Source organism: Podarcis filfolensis, assembly GCF_964270895.1.
Source record: "Podarcis filfolensis genome assembly, chromosome: 3".
Lineage (NCBI taxonomy): Eukaryota > Metazoa > Chordata > Lepidosauria > Squamata > Lacertidae > Podarcis > Podarcis filfolensis.
The window spans coordinates 73,963,911-73,989,440 of NC_139606.1; the positions used below are offsets into that span (position 1 = coordinate 73,963,911).

The 25,530-nt window shown below is 42.5% G+C and overlaps 2 protein-coding genes across 6 annotated transcripts; one reads left to right on the forward strand and one right to left on the reverse strand.

The window, feature by feature from the left end:
* Positions 1–1,148: 1,148 nt before the first annotated feature.
* Positions 1,149–5,136, reverse strand: DYNLT2 (dynein light chain Tctex-type 2). Its single transcript, XM_083606134.1, has 4 exons — positions 4,996–5,136; positions 3,956–4,165; positions 3,106–3,264; positions 1,149–1,367 (listed from the first exon to the last, which is right to left on the reverse strand). Exons 1-4 carry the CDS (start codon positions 5,074–5,076, stop codon positions 1,257–1,259), a joined length of 561 nt encoding a protein of 186 aa, XP_083462260.1. The 5' UTR covers positions 5,077–5,136; the 3' UTR covers positions 1,149–1,256.
* Positions 5,137–5,162: 26 nt separating this feature from the next.
* On the forward strand, positions 5,163–25,482 carry ERMARD (ER membrane associated RNA degradation). Of its 5 annotated transcripts, none has more exons than XM_083606039.1 (18): positions 5,163–5,256; positions 6,829–6,997; positions 7,945–8,084; positions 8,797–8,898; positions 11,727–11,816; positions 12,544–12,641; positions 13,026–13,162; positions 14,234–14,348; positions 15,919–16,021; positions 16,833–16,862; positions 17,489–17,557; positions 18,368–18,538; positions 20,143–20,226; positions 20,873–20,952; positions 21,950–22,078; positions 22,843–23,052; positions 24,380–24,493; positions 24,985–25,482. In XM_083606039.1, exons 1-18 carry the CDS (start codon positions 5,251–5,253, stop codon positions 25,145–25,147), a joined length of 2,010 nt encoding a protein of 669 aa, XP_083462165.1. In that variant the 5' UTR covers positions 5,163–5,250; the 3' UTR covers positions 25,148–25,482. The 5 variants fall into 5 exon arrangements, with proteins under 5 accessions (XP_083462165.1, XP_083462168.1, XP_083462166.1 ...); XM_083606040.1 differs by lacking the exon at positions 5,163–5,256 and adding an exon at positions 5,314–5,431; XM_083606041.1 differs by lacking the exon at positions 5,163–5,256 and adding an exon at positions 5,684–5,715.
* The last annotated feature ends 48 nt before the right edge of the window (positions 25,483–25,530 follow it).

Consider the following 25,530-nt stretch of genomic DNA (forward strand, 5'->3'; position numbering starts at 1 on the left):
CATAAAAAGTGCACAACTAGAATCAAGTTTTGTAACTGTTTTCTGAAAGGGCTCGGCAAGCAGCAAAGAATTCTGTTGTGAGTTTGGGGTCTGCATGACGCTTGAGTCCCTTCTAATTCTTGGGGTCCCAGACCCAGCAAGGGGTAAAATCTAATGGAGGATTCCATGGTTGAACTAGGCAGGAAGTTCGTGAGAGAATGGCCATAGTTGCCACTTAAGGACCACCATTAGTATAACAAAAGAAGTGATTGTGCCCTCCGGGCAAATGGGGAGCCTTTCCCCCCCTTCACCTGGCTTGTACTTAGAAGGACAGTAACCAGGGCAGTTGCCAACAAAGGTCCGTATAGTAAAAGCTATGGTTTTCCCAGTAGTGATGTATGGAAGTGAGAGCTGGACCATAAAGAAGGCTGATCGTCGAAGAATTGATGCTTTTGAATTATGGTGCTGGAGGAGACTCTTGAGAGTCCCATGGACTGCAAGAAGATCAAACACATCCATTCTTAAGGAAATCAGCCCTGAGTGCTCACTGGAAGGACAGATCGTGAAGCTGAGGCTCCAATACTTTGGCCACCTCATGAGAAGAGAAGACTCCCTGGAAAAGACCCTGATGTTGGGAAAGATGGAGGGCACAAGGAGAAGGGGACGACAGAGGATGAGATGGTTGGATAGTGTCTTCGAAGCTACAAACATGAGTCTGACTAAACTGCGGGAGGCAGTGGAAGACAGAAGTGCCTGGCGTGCTCTGGTCCATGGGGTCACGAAGAGTCGGACACGACTAAACGACTAAACAACAACAAACCAGGGCAGTTGTTTGTGAGCTGAGAGCTAGGAGCAGGCAGAAGATAGAGAGACACAGCCATGCTTGATTTCTGCTGGAAGCCAAGGCTGTGACTGGGAGAAGCAAGACCTTTTGGGGTGTGAATGCTGTGAGCCCCTCCATCTTAGGCTCAGGTTGTATAGATGTGTAAATAAACTATATATCATAAAGACACCACAGTGCGCGCTGTCTCTCATGCCAAGGAAACCAAACCCTGGTAAGTGCCTGGAACCTCGTACCACTCAAGAGATTGGGGTGACATGCAACAATACTCTTAGTATCCAGGTTGTTGTAACATCCTCCTGTGAATTAAAGTCACTCAAACAGCATGTCTGGGGGGCGGGAATAACCAATATGACATTTATTTGAGCAAAATACAGCATACGATTGTATAGAGCCACAGGAGTGTTCTCTTATTACAGTGGTTGTTTGTGATAGGTCACTCATAATAGCAAGCAATGATCAGAGCTATTATAACAAAATCCTCAGTTTCATGTTGAGCTTGAACCCAGGTGTCCCTTGCAACATCCCAGACCCATCTGCTGGCAATCTAGAGTGGGGGAAAGAGAAAATAATTGACCAATTAGCTCAACAAGAAATTTGAAAACAAATACCTTTCTTGTAGCAGGAGATCTTGCACAAAGGATCAACTCCTTTACTGACTTTTTTTTAAAAACAAAATTATCTGTGAATTACAAGCACTACCATTTCAGAAGGGATCTTCAATAATTTCACCTGCAGATGGGCATTAATTTGCTTTTCCAAAATCAAGCTAAAGTAGTTTTAATAGCCCAAACAATCTTAAATTCTGATCACAGACTCATGGAATTATTTTGCAACATGCAGTCAAAATAAATGAATCTCTTGGCTTCCATATACAATCATTCGCCGTAATGGGCCTTACATTAACTGGAAGAACTGATCCAATGTGCATCTCTGGCTCATAGCTTCTGCTTTAACAAATTAGCTAAAGGAAAGGGCACATATCACACAGTTACTTTAGGGTAATTTAGAAAAACGCAGGGGAAAGACACCTTGATAGAAGTTTATGGAAAGAGTAACAGTACAGAGGGTGGATGTGGGTCACAGCCACACCATGCATTTAGATCACATCGCTTCCCCCAAAGAATCCTGGGAACTGTGGTTTATCTCTGCAGGAAACCATGTGTATGGTATGGATGTGACCATGGAGATGTTTTCCTCCTGCAGTGTGGAAGTATTTTTCCATATGGCATGTAATGAATGGAATTTATTTCTAAAATCGCTACAAGATGTTGGGATAGCTTAAAAATATATACAATACAAATTCATGGGGGCTGCTAATGAGCAAGCAGCAGAGACTGGCCATCATCTGAATGCAAACTCCCAGATACATCTAGCTAGCTCCTATTGGAAATGAAATGCTGGACTAGATGGGCTTTACTAATCTCGTAAAGTAACTTAATATTTCTATGTAACTAGAGCATATCAACAGGTGATCTGTTTTAAATGTTTTAGGTGGTTTTTGGTGTATGTGATGTAAACCACTTTGATTCTTTTGGTGAAATGGTGGCAATTTTATAAAAAAAACACTTATTTTATGTTTATTGTTTATTTCTTTACAAACCACACATTCATATAGAATATTACAAGGCGGTATGCAAACCAAAAACCACAGTATTTGCCAAGCACATCAGTAAGAGAGCCAGTGTGGTGCAGTGGTTAAGAGTGGTAGTCTCGTAATCTGGGGAACCGGGTTCGCATCTCCGCTCCTCCACATGCAGCTGCTGGGTGACCTTGGGCTAGTCACACTTCTCTGAAGTCTCTCAGCCCCACTCACCTCACAGAGTATTTGTTGTGGGGGAGGAAGGGAAAGGAGAATGAGACTCCTTAAAGGGAGTGAAAGGCGGGATATCAAATCCAAACTCTTCTTCTTCTCTTCTAAGAGCTGGTTGGCAACGAGCCTTGGGTTTGAAAGGCCTGTCTGGATTATACAATTTTTAGAAGACATCTACAAACAAGCAGAAATGACTCCTGCTGAACCTCTATTGGCAAGAGCCCCACAAGGCAGAGCCTGCTGCACTAAAGGCTCAGCGCCTGGTAAAAGCCATTGGGGGGCATGGGGGGGGAACCACCAAAGGTGCCCCATCAGAAGACCTGTGCAATTAAGTGGGGAGCATAAGGAGACAGGTGGTCCTGATGCGCTCTTGTCTGAGATGCACTATTCGACACAGCTACGGTGCAGTGAAGGATTTCTTAAGCAGTTAGGTTTTGAGAGGGGGTTGTAACAAGTGTATTTCTTTACTCACATTTACTGACTGACCAGTCTTTTCCACAAGAAATACTTGGACCACATACTTGTAACGGTCATAGTTCAAATCCTTGACAGCTGCTAATAAATCTTCTGTGAGGTTTATACATATCATGGAGCCATTCTGACCAGCATAGTTAAAATCTTGAAGTTTGCTCTATTGAGAATTAAACACAGAGTTGCTGGTATTCATATAAAAAACATCTCTGTTGAAATTTTACACTCACTTTAACAAATATATATAACGATAGTTCTCCTGCTAATGAATTTTACAATTTTTGTAATATTCATAAGTGAACACTCACACCCTAAATCTTGTACATTTTTGCAAACACAGTATTCAAATATTTTGTTTAGCTCAGTCAGTGAAACTACCTTAAGCAAAGTGTTCTTCCTAGAAGGTGTACTTCAGATTTTTATGCACAAAGACTTTTATTTTAAATGGAAAAGTCCACTACCACCTCCTGCACCCTTCCAGGTATTAAGATCAACAGAAGGAACTCTCTTGGTAGTTCCACAGCCCTCAGAAGTTCTGGTGGTGGTGGCCCAGAAGAGGGCATTTTGTAACCTGCCCTGGTTTTCAAATTCATGTACATATTCTCTTTGAGTACAAAGGTACATAAACCAAGACAATTTGAATTGTTCCTTAAAATCAAAATGCATCATATTAACATGTAATAAAAAAACTGAGACAGATACCTTTACTATAGCAAACAATAGTCAATTATAAACCATTTTGCATGGTCAAATAAATTTTGAGGCATTGAGCAACTGCTAGTAGTGAGTTTGTATACCGTGTATAAAGTTTAGAAGCAGAACTAGTGTGCCATAACAATTCTTAACTCTACCTTTAAGATCTCTTCAGCTTTCTTCCTTATTACATGAGCCTCACATTTTCTATAGGGTTCCATTCTGTATGTGTTCGCATATTTTGGTCTTGCAAAACTAGCCTTGAACGCCAAGAGCTCATTTCTTGTCATATCTGTAATAGACTCATCATCTGGGTCCAAACCTGGAATCTCATGGCTTGAAGCTCTGTGTCTCCCAATCTGTGAAGGCTGGAATGCCCCGTAATTAATTTAGGAATCACATTATCACACTTTTAGGCTTCAAAATAATAATAATAAGCATTATCAAATAATAAGGCAAGGTAACAAAATTGTTTATTTGGCATTCACTGTCAACTCTTGGCGAAAGTTTATCTTCAACGTATTTATCCAGAGTTTCCAACACTGAAATCAATGGGGAGCTGTGTTTGTAGCAGGCAGAGGTGGACTCAGGCTGCATACACATCCAGACCCTCCAAGTGTCCCTTATTTGCCAGGGACAGTCCTGTATTTACAGAAGCCATTTCAGTTTCTTATTTGATCCCGGAATGATCCGCTTTTTCTTAGGACGTCCCTATTTTCATCAGAGAAATGTTGTAGGGTATGGAGTTATCCAACCCCCGAGCCATCTAAATGCAGCCGTGTATAGGGAAGCCGCACAACGTTGCATGGAAGGCAGAACCTGTGGCGTCTCAATATTGCTAGCTAGCATCTCACTGACTCCACAATAAACACGTGTTAGCGTGTGGGTCGATCAGGACTCAAATCACCACTTAGCCATGAAGCTCACTGGGTGATCTCGGGGCTTAGAGGAGAACTATGGACGAAAAGTGAGATAACAATGCAATCGATCAATGAAGCTCATTGCCTGATCTCAGTGCTTAGAGAACTATGTACGAAAAGTGAGATCAATCGATCAATCAATGCAATCAATAAATATCGCAGTAGGGAAAGTGCAGGGAAAGCTCATTGTGCGGAGCAGGGGAGAACGTTCTGCCCGGGAAGGCTCAACCAATCAAGGCGCATGCGCACTTTGGACACCCGCGCTCCCCGCCGCTTACCCGACTCAGTTCACTATGCTTCCTCGACGCCCCCGAGTGGTGAGAAGGGGTACTACTCAGCCTTTTCCTGTTTTTGTCCATGGCTTTGTCCGTATTCGCTCAGGCAAAACGGGGCGGGGCGGAGGGCGGCAGCCGCTCACAAGCTTTCCGACCAAACCGCCTGATAGGACGAGCGATGCTCGAAGGGTTTCCCTTTCCTCGGTGACGTCACCAACCGTGACAGAAGCGACCGGGAGCTAAGAGAAGCTGAAAGGAATGGAGGTAAGTGTGTAGAGCTAGAAAATGAAGAGTCGTACCCTCTGTCCGGGAAGAGAGCGCAATGGCGGGAGGGCGGATATTTAACTCGCGATCCCCTTGCTGCAACCTGTAGCGCTCCACCTGAGGGGCGAGGGCGTATATAGCTGCCTCTGCCTGCAGAGTTGCTTTCTTCTGACAGGTGTGGAGATCAGCATAGTAGGTGGCTGTTCACACACATACACCAAGCACAGATTCCTGCAAAGTAGGGCTCATAATACTGGACTGCACTGCAGGGCTGATGTAAGCCAGGGTCACAAATGTGGCTCACCGCATTTCCAGGGCTGGACTTTTAATGCATGCTCACGTTACGCAAATGCATCTGCATCTTGTACTTCATTATAAAATGCTACTGTTTGATGTGTTGTTTCTCAAACCATCTTCACACTGACTGACTGACTGACTGACTGACTGCAGTTCTTAAAGGTAAAGGTAAAGGGACCCCTGATCATTAGGTCCAGTTGCGGATGACTCTGGGGTTGCGGCGCTCATCTCGCTTTATTGGCCGAGGGAGCCGGCGTACAGCTTCCGGGTCATGTGGCCAGCATGACTAAGTTGCTTCTGGCGAACCAGAGCAGTGCACGGAAACGCCGTTTACCTTCCCGCCAGAGCAGTACCTATTTATCTACTTGCACTTTGACGTGCTTTTGAACTGCTAGGTTGGCAGGCGCAGGGACCGAGCAACGGGAGCTCACCCCGTCACGGGGATTTGACCTTCTGATCGGCAAGTCCTAGGCTCTGTGGTTTAACCCACAGTGCCACCCGTGTCCCGACTGCAGTTCTTAAGCTGTTCCTAATCCAGTCTCTAGTCAAGTTGTGAACAGTTGCATAGGGTAAAGAGATTTCGGCTCCATCAACACCCGCTGCTGCGTACACACACAGAAATCAATTGGAACAGCCGGTGGCAAGAGCTGTCAAACAAACCAGGGAGAATGACAACTCCACTGTGCTCTAAGGTGGTCATATGAATACACAGTTGGTACAGTCAAACCTTGGTTGTCAAACATAATCCGTTCCGGAAGCCCATTTGGCTTCCGAAATGTTCGAGAACCGAGGCATGGCTTCTGATTGGCTGCAGGAGCTTCCTGCACTCAAGCAGAAGCCATGTTGGACGTTTGGCTTCCGAAAAATGTTCGAAAACGGGAACACTTCTGGGTTTTTGGCGTTCAGGAGCCGAAACGTTCCAAAACGGAGGCGTTCAGGAGCTGAGGTTTGACAGTACATAAATGTGGTATAAAGTAGGATAGCCAACCTTTGTCCCGTCATATATTGCTGGACTACAACTCTCATCATCTTTGACTACTTGCCATGCTGGCTGGGGTTGATGGGAGTTGGGATGCAACAACTTCAGGAGGACCACAGATTAGCTGCCCCTGAAGGCAGCAATTTTGGCCATATGCCAATTTTAAAAACTTATATTTACAATACTGATGTTCTACGGTGTGTTGTAGCTGTGCCTGTTGTGGGTCTATTTAAGAGAGTACTACAGTAGTTGTGTTGTTTTATACTACTTTAATTATTTTTCACTTCTCATTTCAGATGCTGCTAGTTGATCCAGTCTCTACTTGCCTTTCCCCTACAGTGCACTATATGGTTTGTGAAGCTGGATTTGAGATAAAAGCAAACCTTTCTATTAGTAGCATTGTGTCCGACAAAGGTGAGATACACTGGAGAACAATCACAGAAAGCATACAGTATGGAGAACCAGGTATGTGTTAAAATGGTGTGTGGATTGGTTAGCTAAGGTTGCAATTCCTAAGTACAGTTTTGTGGTGTAGGCCCCATTAGACACAGTGAAACTTACTTTTGAATTAAACACATGCAGAGGATTGCACTGCAGATCCTAGAGCTTATCTACATGTTTTCAGGCAATCATTTTGGGCTAATTTAATGGAATTAAGGGTTAATATAACCATAGCAAACAAATATGTCCTCCTTTTACACAGATGCTGCTTTAGAAAATAATAATAATGATACCTTTATTGTCAGTGTACAACCTGTGTACAGTGAAATTAACCGAGCCTCCCTCTCCCCCCACAAACACTCAATCTCACAACACACCAACCCCAAAAGTCAGTATTTTCCGTTCAGCAGCCTAACAGCCCACAGATATAAACTGTTTTTTAGCCTGTTGGTACGACTGATTATGCTTCTACATCTCCTGCCCGAGGGTAGAAGATTAAAGAGGTGCTGGCTGGGGTGTGAATCGTCCCTGAGAATTTTTCTTGCTCTCCAAAGGCAACGATTCCTTGCGATGTCATCTAGCGGGCTCAGGGGACAGCCCGTGATATCATGTGCTGTGTTCACCACCCTCTGTAAAGACTTTCTGTCCGTGGCTGTCAAGCCAACGTACCACACTGTGATGCAATATGAGAGGACAGTTTCTGTTGTGGACCGGTAGAAGGAGGTCATCAATTGTTGTTTAACATTGTTCTTTTGCAAGGCCCTGAGAAAATGGAGTCTCTGTTGGGCCTTCCTAACCATCTGAGTTATATTATTTTTCCAAGAGAGGTCTTCACTAAGGTAAACTCCCAGGAATTTAAAGGAAGAGACTAATTATTCAGGGGAAAACTTTTATTTTGGATGTTCATACTTCATAAGAACATGAGTTTATTGATGCTCTCCTTGACTAGGCACTGCTTTTTTGTTTTTCAGATCAAACTGTGGATTATGTAAAAAGTGTGAGATCTTTAGGACCTTTGTGTGAATCTCTTCATTCACATCTACAATCCCTTACCAGGGAGCAATTTGAAGACCAGTTTGTGATCTGGTTCCAGTGGACAAACTGCTCAGAGGTATGACATAAGAGTCCAGAGGACTAGATAGAGACCCTTACCTCTCTCTTTCTGTCCCTCTTGTGTGTATGTGCATGGACCAACACAGCTGCCTGTATTTTTGGACTCTCTTTTGTGGTGGTGCTTTGGTGCAGGCTTCCTCAACCTTGGCCCTCCAGATGTTTTTGGCCTACAACTCCCATGATCCCTAGCTAGCAGGACCAGTGGTCAGGGATGATGGGAATTGTAGTCTCAAAACATCTGGAGGGCCAAGGTTGAGGAAGCCTGCTGGAGTGGAACTTAGTAGCTCTCTACATGAGATTTACAGATAATTTATTTCATTTAGATCTTGCCCTCTTTCTCAAAGGGCAGTAAATAACATCTTAAAAACATCTCAATACAAATACAGACTGGGAAAGATCTTGTCTCAAAAGGTCCTTAAAAGAGGAAGGTCTTCAGTAGGTGCCAAAAACTCAACTGTGTTGGTGCCTATTTGATTTTCAAGGCGTGGGAACTCCAAAGGGTAGATTAAACTAGGATACAAATAATTTATTCTTTATGGAGTGGGAATACTCTTTCCTTTTGTAATACTTGAAATGATAATAAAGAAATGCTTGTGAATTTTTGTTATTAACCTAAACTGCATTTGTAAGTTTACATAGCTGTTCTGTTCTCGCTTTAAACGTGTTGTGCCACATGACTACCCTTGGTTTTCCTTTCTCCCAAATGGCAGGTATTTCTTGAAACGTTTGACGCTATAAAGAGTCCACATGCTACAGCCATTGCACTGAGCTTAATGACGCTTACGGCATGTTTGGAACGAGCCTTGGGTGATGTAAGTGCCAAAATCTTCGGCTTTGCCAAGCTTTAGGTTAATGAGGTCTTTTTGCACTGAAAGAAACATTGTCTCCCTTCTTTTTCTGATAATTTTAAGGTTGCAGGTTGAATATAATTTCTAGCTGGTTTCCACATTTAAGTGTTGTGAGATGCTTGCTTGCAGATGTTTATTGTGACCTTGTTCGCATGTCACTAAACCATAGTTGAACTAAACTGGTTTAAATGTGAACATGTAACCTGCTGGTACACACTGCTGAAATCGCAGATGCTTTGCTCCTCCCTTTCTCCTGCTATTCTGCTGGCAGCTTAGTAATGATATGGCTTAACTTTACATCTTAACTGGGGCTCATGCTTTGTTTCTGCCCAGAGAAACCATGAGCGATAAGCCAAGAACAAACCTTAGCTGCTGGCAGCACAGTAAGAAGCTGCGGTTTTGTGCACATTCACATTTTTAAACCGTAGTTTAGTGTAACTGTGGCTTAAAGGGACATGCAAAACAGACCTGTAGAAGTGTCTGCAGAAAGAACCAAGGATGTCACTTGTTGCCTATGTGAGCAGGGGATCCTACCATCTTGAATAAGCAGCAATGTGTCTGCCAGTGGTGCATGCCAATCGCACTGTGTCTTCCAGAAGCAGGAGCTAGTGGGGCCTGGGACATTAGCTGTCATGATGAGGAGGAGCAACTGTGAACCCAAGGGGTGGAGGGAAGATGCTGGACCAGCCTCTTTCCCCCATTCCCTCCCTTAGTACTCTGAATAATAGGCTAGGATTGCTACATTGGAAGAAAAGGGATGTGGTTGTTAGAATTCCTGCTCCATGATTGCAGTCATGGGATTTTTGTCTATCACATGATGGTATATGTTTTGACTCCACAGAGTGGGAAGTGACGGAGACAGGATGTTTGTGGTACTGTGTTCGGTGAAGTGGGACTATTGTCCTTTGTTCTTTTTCTCATTGCTGTCTGATGCTAGAGAGAGAGGGAGCCATGTTACAGTGCTCCGTGTGTGTTTATATGTAAATAAAGTAGATTAGCCAAAATGCTGAGTTGCCGAGATCTGTTACACATGATGTGCAAACTCTGTGGATCCCTAAGTGTGCTGTTGTCGGTTGGCATCTGTCGCTGTGATGTTCGGGCTGAAGAAAGCTTTTGAAGCTCCCGAACGATTGACCAGAAGGGAGAGAACAAGCCAGTCGGGCATGTGCCTCTGCCAGGGTCCTACTCGAGTGTATGCTGAGCTCCTGACAGTGGTGGGGCAGAGGGAGGAGATATCTAGCCTCTCATTTCCCTTCCTCCCCACACCCTTTGCTTGCCCGTGTGCAGAGCCTCCATGAATGGTTCTGGAAAGGGCAGCCAAAATGATCAAGGGGGTGGAGCAACTCCCCTATGAGGGAAGGTTTCAGCTTTGGGGACTTACAGCATTAGAACTTGTAGACATCCAATGTTGGGAAATTCAGGACGGGCAAAAGATAACACATCTTTACACAATAGTCCAGTAGCACCTTAGAAACCAACCAAGTTAGATCTGGGTATAAGCTTTCGTGTGCATGCACACTTCTTCAGATACCATGCATGCACACAAAAGCTTATACCCAGAACTAACTTAGTTGGTCTCTAAGGTGCTACTGGACTATTTTTTAATTTTTTATTTTGACTGTGTCAGACCAACACGACTACCTATCTGAACCCACATCTTCACCCAGTGAATGGTTGGTCACTTTGAGAACAGGATGCTGGACTATTCTGATTATTAAAAAGTAACTCACTTAAAGGAGCCCTTCTCGTAAGTTTTAAGAGATTAAAATCATCTTGCTTTTCTTTCTATTTTCCTGTGCTAATAGCTGTTTTTTTGTTCAGAAACATTCCTAAGTTTCGGTTCAGTCCTTTTTCTTCATAGTGCCCTGTAAGCAAAAGCTCCTATTGCTAATTTTATGTCATACTCTCAGATTGATGGGATGTTTTTATTTTGTGCCGTATTGTTAAACTCATTCACTGGTAGTCAAGGTCTGGTCATGTGTGTGAAAGTGTGTTCAAAAAAGAGAGACTTTTGGTTGCTTATGGAAAATCCCTGCATACTTCATCAAGAATTTCATTTTGATCGACTTGTCAGCAAGACATGGAAAACTAAAACCTGGGATCCCTGGTTTGTAGATTTTGTTTTTAATGATTCTACTGGGTAACTAAGTAGCATGTCTGTGGAATATCCTCAGCCAAGTACTGTTTAATGGACCCTTGTCTTTATGTATGATGATGTATTATTGCTCCTTACCCAGTCCTGCTCTACACTACTTGTGGACTGGGCAAAGCCAACGAGCATCAGAATTGCATTTTTACTAATGAATAAGTTCCACCAGTTTCAGTGGGACTAGTAAATCTGTTTAGGATTGCATTACATGTCCCCTCCCCGCTTTTCCATTACTTGTCCCTTTGTCAAGAACATCAGTCGTACGTTCTTAATCCATTGATGTTCAGTAATCTTGGACTGGTGCTAGAGATGCTTGGGTAGGATTCACATCTTCTTTCCTGACAGATAAAATCAAGGTTTACATAGGTTCCCTTTGTCCTTTCTCTGACCAAGTCAGGCCCTTGGTCCATCTAGTTCAGTATTGTCTGTGTTGACTGGCGATTGCTCTCCAGGATTTTAGACCTGGGATATTTGTAGCCCTGCCTGGAGATGCCAGGGACTGATTGTTTTCCAGAGTTGCCTTAACTTGAGATTATTCTTTTAAACAAAAAAGAGAGAAATGTTTTGCACAATAATTTAAACAAGTAAATTGATTTTGCATGTTTTGAGAAGGGAAAATGTATTCTCTTGTTTTGATCTCCAGGTGTTCTTATTAATTGGCAAAGACTGTCCTTTTCTCCTACGAGACTTGCTTGTGTCTCAGGAACTTGCTACAGTCTTTGGGCAGTCAGTGGTGAGTGTCTTGCATGTGGTGTTTAAATTTATTCACAAGCTTTTAATTTTTGTCCATTTAATACTCTCAGTGTCATTGCTGCTTAAATTACTATGGAATGCGAGAGCTCCAGACCTTTTGACTGGTATTGTTTCTAGGAGCCTGTGAAACTCTTCTTTTCTACTACTTTGTGCCCAGTGAAGAGGTTTTAGAGGGGGTGTGCTGTGGGTGTGCTGAAACCCAACATCAGCACCTGACATTTGCTAGGGCCTGCCAGGGCTGATGCCTTGCCATTTCCCCCACCCACCGGCCTCCACTTCAACAGTGGAGTGGCCCAACTGCAATGAGTTGCAAGCCCAGCTTGTCACAGCAACACTGAGCAAGTAGCAATGGTTACGCAGCGGCGGCAATGCTATGATGGGCCAGAAACCGGCTCATTACAGCCCTGTTACTGCCATATAAGTCCTTAGGTGAGAGGGAGACTGGTGGTTGCCCCATGCCTTTGTGCTCAGGTGGGAACAAATGCAAATTGGAGGCTGCAGTAGTGCCACCACTTGGAGGCCAAAGTGACAGCATCTATTTGTCTCATTCAGCTCTATGGGGGCGGCATGCACACCAGCAATAGCCTGTCCAAGGTCCTTAAAAATCTGGAGCTGTTTGTATGTCCAGAGCAACCCCTCTCCTCCAATCCATGACACTGATGTTATGTCAGAGTTTGAATCCGTTTCCTATATTTTGTTAAAATTAGATGGATGTTTTCAGAGTGTTCGTTGGATCTCCGGATGGTCTCAATCTTCGTAATATTCTGTGGCATGGATTTGCATCACCCCAGGAAATTCCTGTGAAGTAAGGCTGCAAGTTATTTATTTGTGGATGGGATTTTTTGTGGGGTGAGTTGTTTCTTTCTTACTGGTCATAGCAGGAACACAGTTGCACCGCTGGAAGAATGCTGGATGAGTCCGCTGTCCTGCAGAGGATTAGGCTGCTCATATCCCACTGAAGATACAAAGCACCTGAACTGAGAGCAGGATTGCAGCCTTACTCTTTAAGTTTCCCACACACTATTGCTTGGGAGATGTTTTAACAGTGCGTTTCTAGATCAGCCTTCGCCCACCTGTGTGCTGTCTGGGGCTAAGGGAAGTTGTAGTCCATCAACATCTGGAGGGGCACCAGGTTGGCAAAGCCTGTTCTGGACGTTTCTAATTTTATTGTATATCATAATTTGCCTAGATATTCCTCTATGCTGCTTTGTTTAACGGCAGGATTGGGACAACTGCTAAAGACTTACCTCCAGCAAACTCAGTCTACTTTAGTTCATCGACCTTACGTATCTTTCAGCAACTTGAAAGAGCTGCACGTTTTTCCAGGTAAGCATGTTTGTTGCAGCTCACCATTTGTAAAGGTTTACTCGGATGTATTATGCTTCTTGAACATTTTCTGTTTTGCCCAGATCCAGAGACTTCAATCTTTGTGGAAAATCAGGTTTATGGGTGCAAGTTGTGTACTGGGTGTTAAGAAATCTGTTACAGATAGGTAGCCGTGTTGGTCTGCCATAGTCAAAACAAAAAAAATTGTTTTCCTTCCAGTAGCACCTTAAAGACCAACTAAGTTAGTTCTTGGTATGAGCTTTCGTGTGCATGCACACTTCTTCAGATACACTGAAACAGAAGTTGCCAGATCCTTCTATATAGTGAGAAGGTGGGGAGGGGTATTACTCAGAAGGGTGGTGGGAATGGGTGATTGGCAGATAGCTGTGATGAGCCTGTTGTAAGGAAAATGTTGTAAGGAAAATGCCAGTGTGTGCCTGACACAGTCCTGTCCAGATTTAAGAAAACCTCAGACATTTAAAAACCATGCTGTTCTAGCATGCATTTTTAAGATCTAGTGACCATTTAAGCTTGGGAACCATCTAAGCCTACAGATGGATGAATCTGTCTATTTCAGTTCCTCTCAATTTTTCATTATTCCATTCTTAAGTTCAGTTCTCCATTTTTGTTTCAGTTTGCAAAGGGTTTTTTTTAAAAAAAAATCAGCAGCATTTCAGTGCACTTTCCTCCTAGTATATACATTTGTAAAGGCAGACTCCACTAATAGGCTTTTTTGTAGGTTATTTTCACTAATATATATGCATCATTAATGCAGCGGTAAGGTGCCACTTCTCGTTTCTTTGCTATGGGCCTCACTGAGCAGCAATATTAGAGCTCACCATTTAACTTTGAAATGTTTCTACATATTTAACTGAAGAGCTGTTAGGCTACAGATCTTCCTCTGGTGGTTGGGGTCTAGGAACAAATGGTTTGTCTCCATTTCTTCTTTTTTCAGTCTTAAATTCACTTCAGCAAATTTCCTCTTCATCCAAGGTCAAATTTAACACGTCTTGTTACTCCCATCCAAGGTGACAAGGTTTTATACCCCAAGTTCTTTTCTGTTGCTTGTAGATCTTAATCATGAATTGTTGTCCTTGGCTGATGAATTAGTAATCAAATCAAATATTGTATTAAGAACCATGTTGCCTTTTTGGGTTACTGCACTATCGTCATTTAGACAATGCAGGTAAGAAGTGTAGCATTTTTTCCTAGTCTTCTTTTTTGAAATATCTATAAAACCAGTTAAAGCACAGATTTATTCAGGGCTTTTTTTCTGGGGGGATGCAGGGGTACGCATACCCCTAAACATTTTGTGAATCTAAGTTTGGCTTCATTGAGGGGCAGTATTTCAGTATGAGTAGGAAAATGAGAGTACCCCTAAACATTGTTTTTTTATAGGAAAAAAAGCACTGGATTTATTTATATTAGGATCCTGGGCACCATCTGTTCAATTTGCAGGCTTTGTTTGCTTGTTTGTCATTGGTTGCCACATTCAAGTAGCCCAAGCAATGAAATGTGACATGTAAGAGCTATGACTACCCTACTATGGGAACATAGGAATCTTCCTACTACTGAGTCGGAAGATTGGGCCATCTAGCTTTCTAATGTCTACACAGCCCTAAAGCAGCTCTCAAGGGTTTCCAATGGAGAGCCCTTCTCGGCACTACCTAGAGATGTCAGAGGACAGTCTCGAACCTCCTACCTGCGAAGCAAATGCTATACCACTGAGCTTCAGTGCTATCATGAAAGCAGCTCTTGCTTTCCACAAAGAGGTCACACAGGGTTCTGCACCATCAAGGTCTCATTTGAAATACTTTGATGTAAAAATGCTCCCTTGATATTTAAGTCCAGAGTGCCCAGGGACAGAGCGCAGAGTCAAAGCGTTTCCCCATTTCCTCAAGCAGCCGCTTGGATGCCCCAGGCTCAGAGCTGGATTTAGGTTTGATGAGGCCCTAAGTTACTGAAGTTAATGGGGCCCTTTATATGTCCAGCTGTCCTTTGTCAACAACAAATTGTCACTGTTTTTTGTGTTGAATGTATGCTGTATGGTAATTTATGGACCTAATAGGTATCTAAAGCCATTTGCACGTGTTGCCATGCAACCAGTCCATGCAGAATGCAGGCATCCTATATATAGAAATGAGCAAACCTGTGATATTTTAGGGAGCAGGCAGGGCCCATTACTTACATCATAGGAGCCTACACAACACAAAATACTTTTGCTGTATGTAGTTTTTATTTTATTTGTTTTTTATCTTATATTTTGGAAATGTACATCCAGTGTTTTTTTCCTTTAATTTTTTTTTGGGGGGGGGCCCAAGAGAGTGGGGCCCTAAGTTATAGCTTGTTTAGTTTATACGTAAATCCGGCACTGCCCAGGCTTCTAGGCTTCTCTGAAACCAAAGGCTATAGCAGGGGTTCCCAGTCTTTGGGGGCTGATGAACACATTTGGAATATTGTCAAGAGGAAGTCTTAAGGTGGTCTCACTAAATGTTTGCTATGGGAAAATGTGCCCCCCCCCCAAAGACTGGGAACCCTCATAAAATAGCTGTAGAAATGAGTAAACACTGCTGTTCACTCACTCACTCCCCATCCCTGCGATTGCATACTGCTTCCGCTCCTTGTGCCTTTATTTCAAATATCTGAGACAACAATATCCAGCCTGAATGAGGCTCGTTAGGTTCATATGTTTCAGTTTTTCATGAAAGAAGAGAAATGTGTAGTGGAAATCAATCTTGCTGTAATATTTCTTTCAGGTATGCGGACTGTGTTATACTGTTACTACCTCAGCTGGAGAGTGGACTTAGGTTGCTTTTCACAAAAGTTAATAAATGTCCTAGCAGACTAATGACGGCTGAGGTAATTTTTTCTTTTTCTTTTCTTTTCTTAAAAAAACCTATTTAATTTTCAGATTTTAAAATTTACAAACAATTGTCACACAACCAAAACAAAAAGAGAATTCCATAAATTCCCAAGGACTTCCCTCCTCACCTTTGTGGGTCCTTATGTTAACTTTTTTCTTCCTGCATCTTCTCTATTAATTCAATTCTATTAAATCTCATTTACAACCATAGTCCAACGTTAAACTACAAGTGTCATTCCAGTCCTACTAATAATTTTAATTGTTTACAACGATGGCTGAGGTAATTCCCCCCCCCCTTGTTGGTCACTTCTAAAAAAACACCTCTAGTCACATTTACCTAGAATCTGTTATTAACTGGTACCACATAATGGTCCAGTTTGAATGTACAGTTCCCAGCTTGATAAACCGTAGTTTGGTAGCCAGGAATGAATGATGAGATCACATTCCGTGCCTATTCCCTTCCTTAGTGCATGGATTCTGGTTAGCTTGAACCACAGTTTCCTCTTAATAGAGGGTAAAAATCAGCTGAGCACTGGGATAGTGAGCAATTTTATTTTGATTTGTTCATTATTTAGAGTCTTGTGGAAATTGTCTTGGAGGGGAACTGGGGTCTCCCAGCAACTCTCATCACCCTTAACAAACTACAGCTCCCAGAATTCTTTGGGCGAAGCTACAACTGTTTAAAGTGGTATCATAGCACTTTAAATTGTTGTGTGAATGTGGCCAGAGTATGACGTAATTTAAATCAACCTGTATTTTCCCTCCAGAAATTAAACAGTTGTAACATTTTTATTTTCTCTTTTCTAGTCATCTTCTCTTTATACCACTTTCGATGAGGTAGGTTGACCATGTGGTTCATTGGAGTACGTGACATGATACTAGGGTCGCGGGTGGCACTGTGGTCTAAACCACTGAGCCTCTTGGGCTTGCCAGTCAGAAGGTTGGTGGTTCGAATCCCCACGATGGGGTGAGCTCCCATTGCTCTGTCCCAGCTCCTGCCAACCTAGCAGTTCGAAAGCATGCCAGTACAAGTAGATAAATAGGTACTGCTGTGCCAGGAAGGTAAACAGTGTTTCCGTGCGCTCTGACATTTGTCATGGTCTTCTGTGTGCCAGAAGCGGTTTAGTCCTGCTGGTCACATGACCCAGAAAGCTGTCTGGACAAACGCTGGCTCCCTCGGCCTGAAAGCGAGATGAACGCCGCAACCCCATAGTCACGTTTGACTGAACTTAACTGTCCAGGAGTCCTATACCTTTTACCTTTTGACATGATACTATAGTTGGTTGGTTGAAGTAGTAAGATTTTTTTAGAAAATGACATGCTAATTATAAAAAAATATATTTTTTTAAAATGCAGTATGCCTTATCAAGATGTCTTAGTTATAAAGCTTTATATTAATAAAACAGTCTGGCAGTCTTCAGTGTTTGGGTTATTTGACATTTGTATCTATTTTTTATATCTAGATGCTAGCAAAACAGTTGTATAATGAAGAAGCCAATCAGCTTCCTTTAGTTCTTGGTGATTCAGCAATGGTAAGATGATGGATTTTGGCTTATTGAATTAAAAATAAAAAGCCCATAGCCTTCTAGGGCTCATTTATTGAGTAATAAGTGCCAGTAGAGCTTACTTCTGAGTTGACATTGCATAGGACTGCACTTGTGGGTACTTTGTAATGAGGCAACTTACTCTTCCAAAAACGGCTGGGCTATCTTGTGTGAGCAAAATGTTAATTTTTATAACGTTAATTCATTATTATGTTAATTCATGCAGCGCTAAGGTATAAGTAACTCTTTCAATACTGTAGGACTCAAGTATCTAAACTTACATTCTCTATGAAGCAAGCAGTTCAGTGCTGAATATTTGCAGCATGGATAGAATTAAAAGATCATTAGAATGCTTTAGTATGGAAAAAATGTTAAATGGTGATAATGAAGTCAGCAATGCTGACAGGGATGTCACCTTTGCTGGTTTTGAAACTATTCAACAGGGATTTTGTATGTTGCATCCTAATAGTGAAAGGGATTAATGTTGTATAAGAGACTATTTTCCATTTGCAGATCTGCAAACAAGTTGGCATGTGCTCTGGCAGCTCTAAGCAATTGAACAATGAGAAATAATGACTTCTCAAATGAGCAGATTTTCATAATCATCTATATCAGAAACTTAACTTCCAGTAGGATTTTGCTCTTGTAGACGGGAAGCAAACAAATGTTTGCTCTGGTTTTATTTCCACCCTCTCTGGATTGGATCTAGAAACGCTTTTCTACATATCAAAGGCACCTTGCCTGCATAGAAGGGCCTTTTCTTTTTACATTTCACACTACTTGTCTTGTTTTTTGTAGGAATTTCTTTGGGATTTCTTGAACCACCAAGAAGGCCCACGTGTCAGAGATCATCTGAGCCATGGAGAGAGCAGCTTGAATGTCTTCCCGAGAGAAATAGCCAATTCGATTCTTGCATTTTCTATTACCCTCCTGTGCAGATTTTCCAAAGGTGACATAGCTGCAGTCAAGGTAGGGGCCTGTTTTGGTGCAGCAAGACCTATTTATGTTAAACCGATGCTTCCTTATACCCAAAATCTGGAAAGATCTGGATTTGAAGACTATCTTATCCAACTATCATATGACTTACAGGCACTTCTTTTATGGGCAGAGTGAGCAGGATCCAAAGTGCCATGCATGGTTCCACTTTTTACGAGTCTGTCACATTCCCTAAAAAGTTACTTCGGAAGGTCTGGAGACCCTCCTGAGTAGAATCTGATTTTGTATGAGGAGCTATTTCCAGAAGAGAAACTCGGCAATCCCTCTGTGTCCCTAAACCAGGCTTCCTCAAACTCGGCCCTCCAGATGTTTTGAGACTACGGTTCCCATCATCCCTGACCACTGGTCCCACTAGCTAGGGATCATGGGAGTTGTAGGCCAAAAACATCTGGAGGGCCAAGTTTGAGGAAGCCTTCCCTAAAGAAATGCCTTGGGATACATGCATGGGCCTCTTTGGATTGTGGCCAGTGAGCTACAGCTGTAGTATAGACCAACCTTCCCGAACCTGGTGCCATCCACATATTTTGGTCTACAGCTGCTACCATTCGAGGCCAGTGGCCTGATGGGAACTGTAGTCCAAAAAATCTGGAGGGCAGCAAATTGAGGAAGACCATACTGTAGATATCTTACATTATGTAAGCTATCTTAACATTGGAAAGATAGGAGCCATCCCTGTTCTGCTGTCCTAATATTTCTGTCAAATGGTTTTTATTTCTTTTATTCTTGAGCATGCAGGGTTTTTCAGTTTGCTCTTCATCCATTCATTCTGGCTTATATTACTAGATCTGTAAATACTGAAACAGATCTACGATCAAAATGGGCCTGGGATATGGGCTCTTTAACCCTTTTCACTCATGCTGCCCCTCCCCAAGCTATTAGCCCTTCCGCAGCGAAAACAAAGGATGATTTAGATTGGGGAAAATGGAGGGAAAGGGTTAACTATTCCCAACAGCCTTGGTCTGCCCAAAATCTGAACCCACCCATACCTACTTGAAAAGTTATTTCAAAAGCAAACAAGGGAGATCCAGTCACAGATGCATTATGCCCATTTTTGTTCCAAACATGGTTGATCCACAGGAAGGAGTAGTTTCATGTTGGAAACCGCTCATCCGCATGTGTAGGTTTCATCAGAATCCAGGGCAGTGCATAGTAGTTGATACCTTTATTTTCTTATATATTTTTGTATATAAAGCATCCTAGGTTGGATCCAGACTTGCTCCCTCTGACAGGAAAGGCTCCTGTATCCATGGAGAGAACTGGGATCTAGCAAAGGCTTCTCACTGGAGGAAGAGGAGCAGTTTTCATTGATTCTTGACACCGCCTTCCATGCTTTTCAGGGGTACAGGGGTCTGCAGGGGAAAGGAGGAATCAACAAAGGTCACTTCTCACCCCTCATTTCCTCCAGCAAAAGGAGAACTCCAGTGAGCACAAGTCTGGATCCAACTTCATCCAATACCTTAACATTGTTAAGTACAGTACAGTTAGCTTCAGTGGAATTGATTGCAGTACTATCTACAGAAAATAATTCAAAATATATTTACATTTTAACCATGAATTTTAATTTATTTTCAAACCAGGAACACTCATTCCTAAAGCCACTTATGAGCTGTGCAGATGGCTATTGTTCCCAGTTTCATCCAATAGCCCAACTTAAGAAGCAGGTATATTGCCTTTATCATCACCTTTGTCGTTCAGTAGTGAGTTTATCTCTCTCGAGCTTTTAAATAGACTGAAAAATAGCCATTGGTCACATCCACACCATGCAATTAAAGCACATTGCTTCCCCCAGTCCTGGGGACTGGAGCTCTGTGATGGGTAAAGTACAGTTCCAGACTTTGGGGGGGAAGATGCACTTTCAACCGTCCTGTCAAAGTTAGTAGGAGACTCAAACATGTGCATACAGAAGAGGTTTGTGTGCTAAATCACTGTTTGACAACACCAAAAGAGCCCAGTTGAAAGTTAGAGGCTGTCAGAGAAGTTTAATCAGGAATGGATTCATAGCACATGTGACTTCAGGTTAGTAAGGTCTGCTAAAAAGTCAATGACAAATAAAAGCATTGGGCTGAATCCTAAGAACCAAAGCTCTCAGAATGAGGCCTTCTGATCTCTTCATACTGTATGCGTCAACATTACCTAAAAAGCCAGTTCTGAAGATCAGGGGACCTTTTGTGGACATGTGGGATATGGGTGGGGCGGCAGGAGCAATGAAAAATGTAGCCTTCCCTTTGGGCTAATAGGCCTGCAAATTTCATCTACTTCTGTCGGAAGGGAGGGGAATTGTTTATTGATCTCTTTTTCACTTTCTAGGTACTGAAGTGCATAAAAAGCATTCATTCATGGTCTGTTCTTCCTATAATGCCCGAAGAGCAAGTTCAAGAAATTGGAGGGTAATGCCTGTTTCTCCTGTTCCTTTTTGTGGTTAGAGGTGTATGTTGGGGTGTCAGATGAGAAATGTCTCAGTCTACGCTTTCTTGCAAACCCTTCTTCCTATTTACATAATTCTAGACTGCTGTACGGGACGCGGGTGGCGCTGTGGGTTAAACCACAGAGCCTAGGACTTGCCGATCAGAAGGTTGGCGGTTCGAATCCCCGCAACGGGGTGAGCTCCCATTGCTCGGTCCCTGCTCCTGTCAACCTAGCAGTTCAAAAGCACCTCAAAGTGCAAGTAGATAAATAGGTACCGCTCCGGCGGGAAGGTAAATGGCATTTCCGTGTGCTGCTGTGGTTCGCCAGAAGTGGCTTAGTCATGCTGGCCACATGACCCGGAAGCTGTACGCTGGCTCCCTTGGCCAGTAAAGCGAGATGAGCGCCGCAACCCAGAGTCGGTCACGACTGGACCTAATGGTCAGGGCTCCCTTTACCTTTACCTTTAGACTGCTGTACAAGAATTAAAATGTGGAGGTAACTGATGAGCAAGACATTTGGTTAGTTTGAATATATGTATGTGTTTAGGTTGTGTGTCCTATCTTATCTTGAGAGCTCATGGCAGGTCACTGTGAAAGCAAGTGATTGTATCAACAGACAATGCATCCAAACATTTAGAACCTTTGGGGCTCCCAACCTGTCATTCTGAAAGAGACCCCCGTCTGGGAAATGTTGAGTGAGTTAAAGCAGCAAGACTTTGTAACCTTTTTTAAAAAACAAAACAAAAAACCAGGCCACCACCTCAGTCAGCATCACAGTCTAGGATTTCATCATCTTAGAATTTGGGAGATAACCAAGGATAACACACCCAAGAATATATTGGTTGATTTGAGGTCACGCAAAAATAGAATTACTATTTATTCGATAGCTCTTTTTGTTCTAAGTAATACATATTTGAAGAGCTCTCAAATAAGATTCTGAGAGTGGTCATTAATATCTTGGTTTTCTTTTGTTTTTAAGGTCAGGAAAAGATACTGGTGATGTTCCTTGTATGTTTGCGACTACCGATATTTTATCTCAACTACAACCCTACTTGTCTCACAGTATCAGATTTCTAGGTGATCCTGTGGAGGAGGTTATAACTGAGAAGTAAGTTCTGTAACACCTTCACTGCTTTTTGTCAAATCTGAAAGTACACCGTAGTCCTATGACTTACCTTTTTGGTGATGCATTTTGTCAGCTCTGGAGTTCCATGTCTATTAAATATAGGGACTGCCTCATGAGATAAGTTTGAGCCATAATGCCCATGTTCAGATGCTCTGTTCTCCAGTCCTTCAGGCACATGCTTCGTCCTTTCCTGCACATGCCTCAGATGCAGAGCTCTTCTTGGTGTGTCAGGGTTTGCCATAGCAACTGGACCAGCAAACTGGCTTTAATGATCCCTCCAAACAAAGATTGTAAACTATGGTTTGGCTACATTCATATATGACAATAAACCACAGTTTAGCATTACAAGAATAAGCCCAGCATCCCTGAGCTTGCATGCTCCCCCTTCCTTCTCCTCTTCCACAGCATAGCCACAAGGAGGGGATTGGAAGCTCCCATGTCCCTTTTAGATTAGCCACAGTTTAGCATGTCCTTCAAGTCCCAACATTCTATCTGATTATATAGATGGAATAGATCATGCAGGTGGAATTAGCTGGCATCGATGGCAAACAGTACCCATTTATTATAAAAGACGCAAATGTGATTATTTCTTCAAATTTCTTTAATTTGGAAGAAACAATCGGTTTGCCTCTTTTTATAGCCCATGGATGTAGTTTGCACTAGAATTAGCTTGCATTTATGGCAATCAGGCTGAACAATCAGGCAGCTAAAAGAGCACGGAAGAAATGGTATATTTTTTGATTTAGGTTATTGGCTGATCTCTGCAGCAAGCATGTTCATGTCCTCTTCTGCCCACGATCTGTCCTGGAGGTTGTCGTGGTGCTTCGTCAGATATGCAACCAGTGCCACCAAGTGTCATGTCAAGTCATTTCCACTTGTGAGACCAGGTACAAGCAGTGGACAAACAAATCTCTGAGATCACGCCAGAGGCACAACTATCTGCGCATGAGAAGGAGGTGGGTTTTTTCCTTCACTTTTGAAGGAATGGGAGTGAACATGTAATTGAAAATGTTTTGAAAATAAACAATTTGTTAAACAGATCTCAAGTATTACAAGAGAGAGAGAAATAGACAGAATGAGTGCGTATAATATTCTAGATCTGTATTCATATACACTTGTGCATATATATATATATCACAAAGACTACATCCAGACTTGCTTAATCCTGCTGAAAATGAAAGTGGGACTTGATTTTGATGGGGCCTAAATGCAACTGATGTAGTCTAATAATAATAATAATAATTTATTATTTGTACCCCGCCCATCTGGCTGGGTTTCCCCAGCCACTCTGGGCGGCTTCCATAGAAACCAAAAATACACTAAAATATCACAGATTAAAAACTTCCTTGAACAGGGCTGCCTTAAGATGTCTTCTGAATGTCAGATAGTTATTTATCACTTTGACATCTGATGGGAGGGCGTTCCACAGGGCAGGCGCCACTACCGAGAAGGCCCTCTGCCTGGTTCCCTGTAGCTTTGCTTCTCGCAATGAGGGAACCGCCAGAAGGCCCTCGGCGCTGGACCTCAGCATCCGGGCAGAACGATGGGGGTGGAGACGCTCCTTCAGGTATACTGGGCCGAGGCCGTTTAGGGCTTTAAAGGTCAACACCAGCACTTTGAATTGTGCTCGGAAACGTACTGGGAGCCAATGTAGGTCTTTCAAGACCGGTGTTATGTGGTCTCGGCGGCCGCCCCCAGTCACCAGATTCTTACACAATATATCTAGATATATAGTCTAGATTCTTACACAATATATATAACACAGAGATAAGCTAATAAATGAAGCTTGTGTTCTGCAAGTATTGCTCTGTGTTTCTGACTGATGCTGAAAGTATCTCCACGGCAGATAGGCAGGCACAAATGTTCAGGATAAGAGGACAAGCTTAGTGAAAGTAACTAAAGGGATACAAGGAGGCAGAGATCTGAGGGGAGAGAAAGAGAGATTGTCAGTTAGCAAGCAGCAGAATATCTCTCCTGGCTGAGTGTCTTGATCCAGGTGTTGCAGACTAACATAACCTTCACTTAATCCATTTAACCTATTTGACATTAACATCCAGCACCACATAAAAAGTATACTTATATGCTTGTCACTGCTTTATAGAGTCTTTTATGGTTTTTATTGCATTTTTTTTTACTTTATGCTCTTAAAATTTGTAAGCTGCTTGGAGACTCCTCATGGGGCAGTGAATTAAAAACAGCAAGAAGAACAGTATAGCAATATGTTTTCTCGTTGGCTTAATTGTTCCTAAAGCTTTTGTTTTCAAATATTTTTTCTTCTTCTAGTATTAAATTTCTATCTCCAGTCTTGCAACTAATTTTAATCTTGATTACGCTGGAACTAATCCATGTCCATACTGCTGGTGAACAGAACGCTCCTGGATATCAACATTACCTAAAGTGAGTACATTCTAGCTTTAGTCAAGTAATACACAAAGCTCCTTTCAACCACTGATTATTATCTGACTGTTTCCACCTAGTGATTTGTAATCCTTGACATTCCTTAATCAGCTGCAATATGAGGAATGAGCTGGCAGCACTCTCCACTACACCTCTCAGCATTCTGGTGCAGGAAGAAGGTGGTACCACCAGTATCTCAGCACTGCACCTCTTAGTTGTTGTTCGGGCTTCCAAAAGGACCTGGAATAAAGATGTTGTTTTAAATGTGTGACTGCATTTAACATGACTGGGTGTTTCCTCCCCGCCTTTACAAATTGCAGCCACTGGAAGGGGGCAGTGTGGTTCAGAATTGTCTTTCTGCAACTGCAAAAGCGATGCAATGATGGCTTTTCCAGGGAAAGCATCTGTTTGGCAATATATTTTAATGTCTGATGGTTTTTGGAAAAGGCTTTCTTTTTTGGTGTCACAATTGTATTTCCTCTTCCACACAGGTTTCTAAAGGTGATCTTGAAGTACACTGAGAATCTGGTGACTTACACAAGCCCGGAAAAAAATAAATGGGAAGAAACGACAGAGCTTACGCAGAACGCTTTGCTAAAAATCAGAACTGTCTTAGGGAAGCAGCAGTTGCTTGTGCAGTTGGCTAATTCCTAATGAATGTAATGCCTCATTAGACCTTTACACCTTTAAGTTTAATGGACATGTCTGACCAGTTTCTACACCTGTCCCAAGTTCACATTGCCCAAAGTTAACAATCAGCAACAGTCTGCAGGAGGTGTCTTTTTCCCATTAGGATGAATAATCACATTTTGTGGACCTGTTAACCGAGCCAGAACTGGGAATCAACCTGACCCCTCCTTTTTCACAAGGTACTGTTCATTTGCTCTGCAATGTATTTTATAATAACTTGAATGTATTCTGCCAACTCAGAGGAGTGTAAGACACATTTTTTAAATTCTCTTAATAAACTCGCTTGATTTTGTTTTTTATCTTGCCTTTGGAGTGGGTGAGTTGAGAGAAACGAAGTACCATCAGAA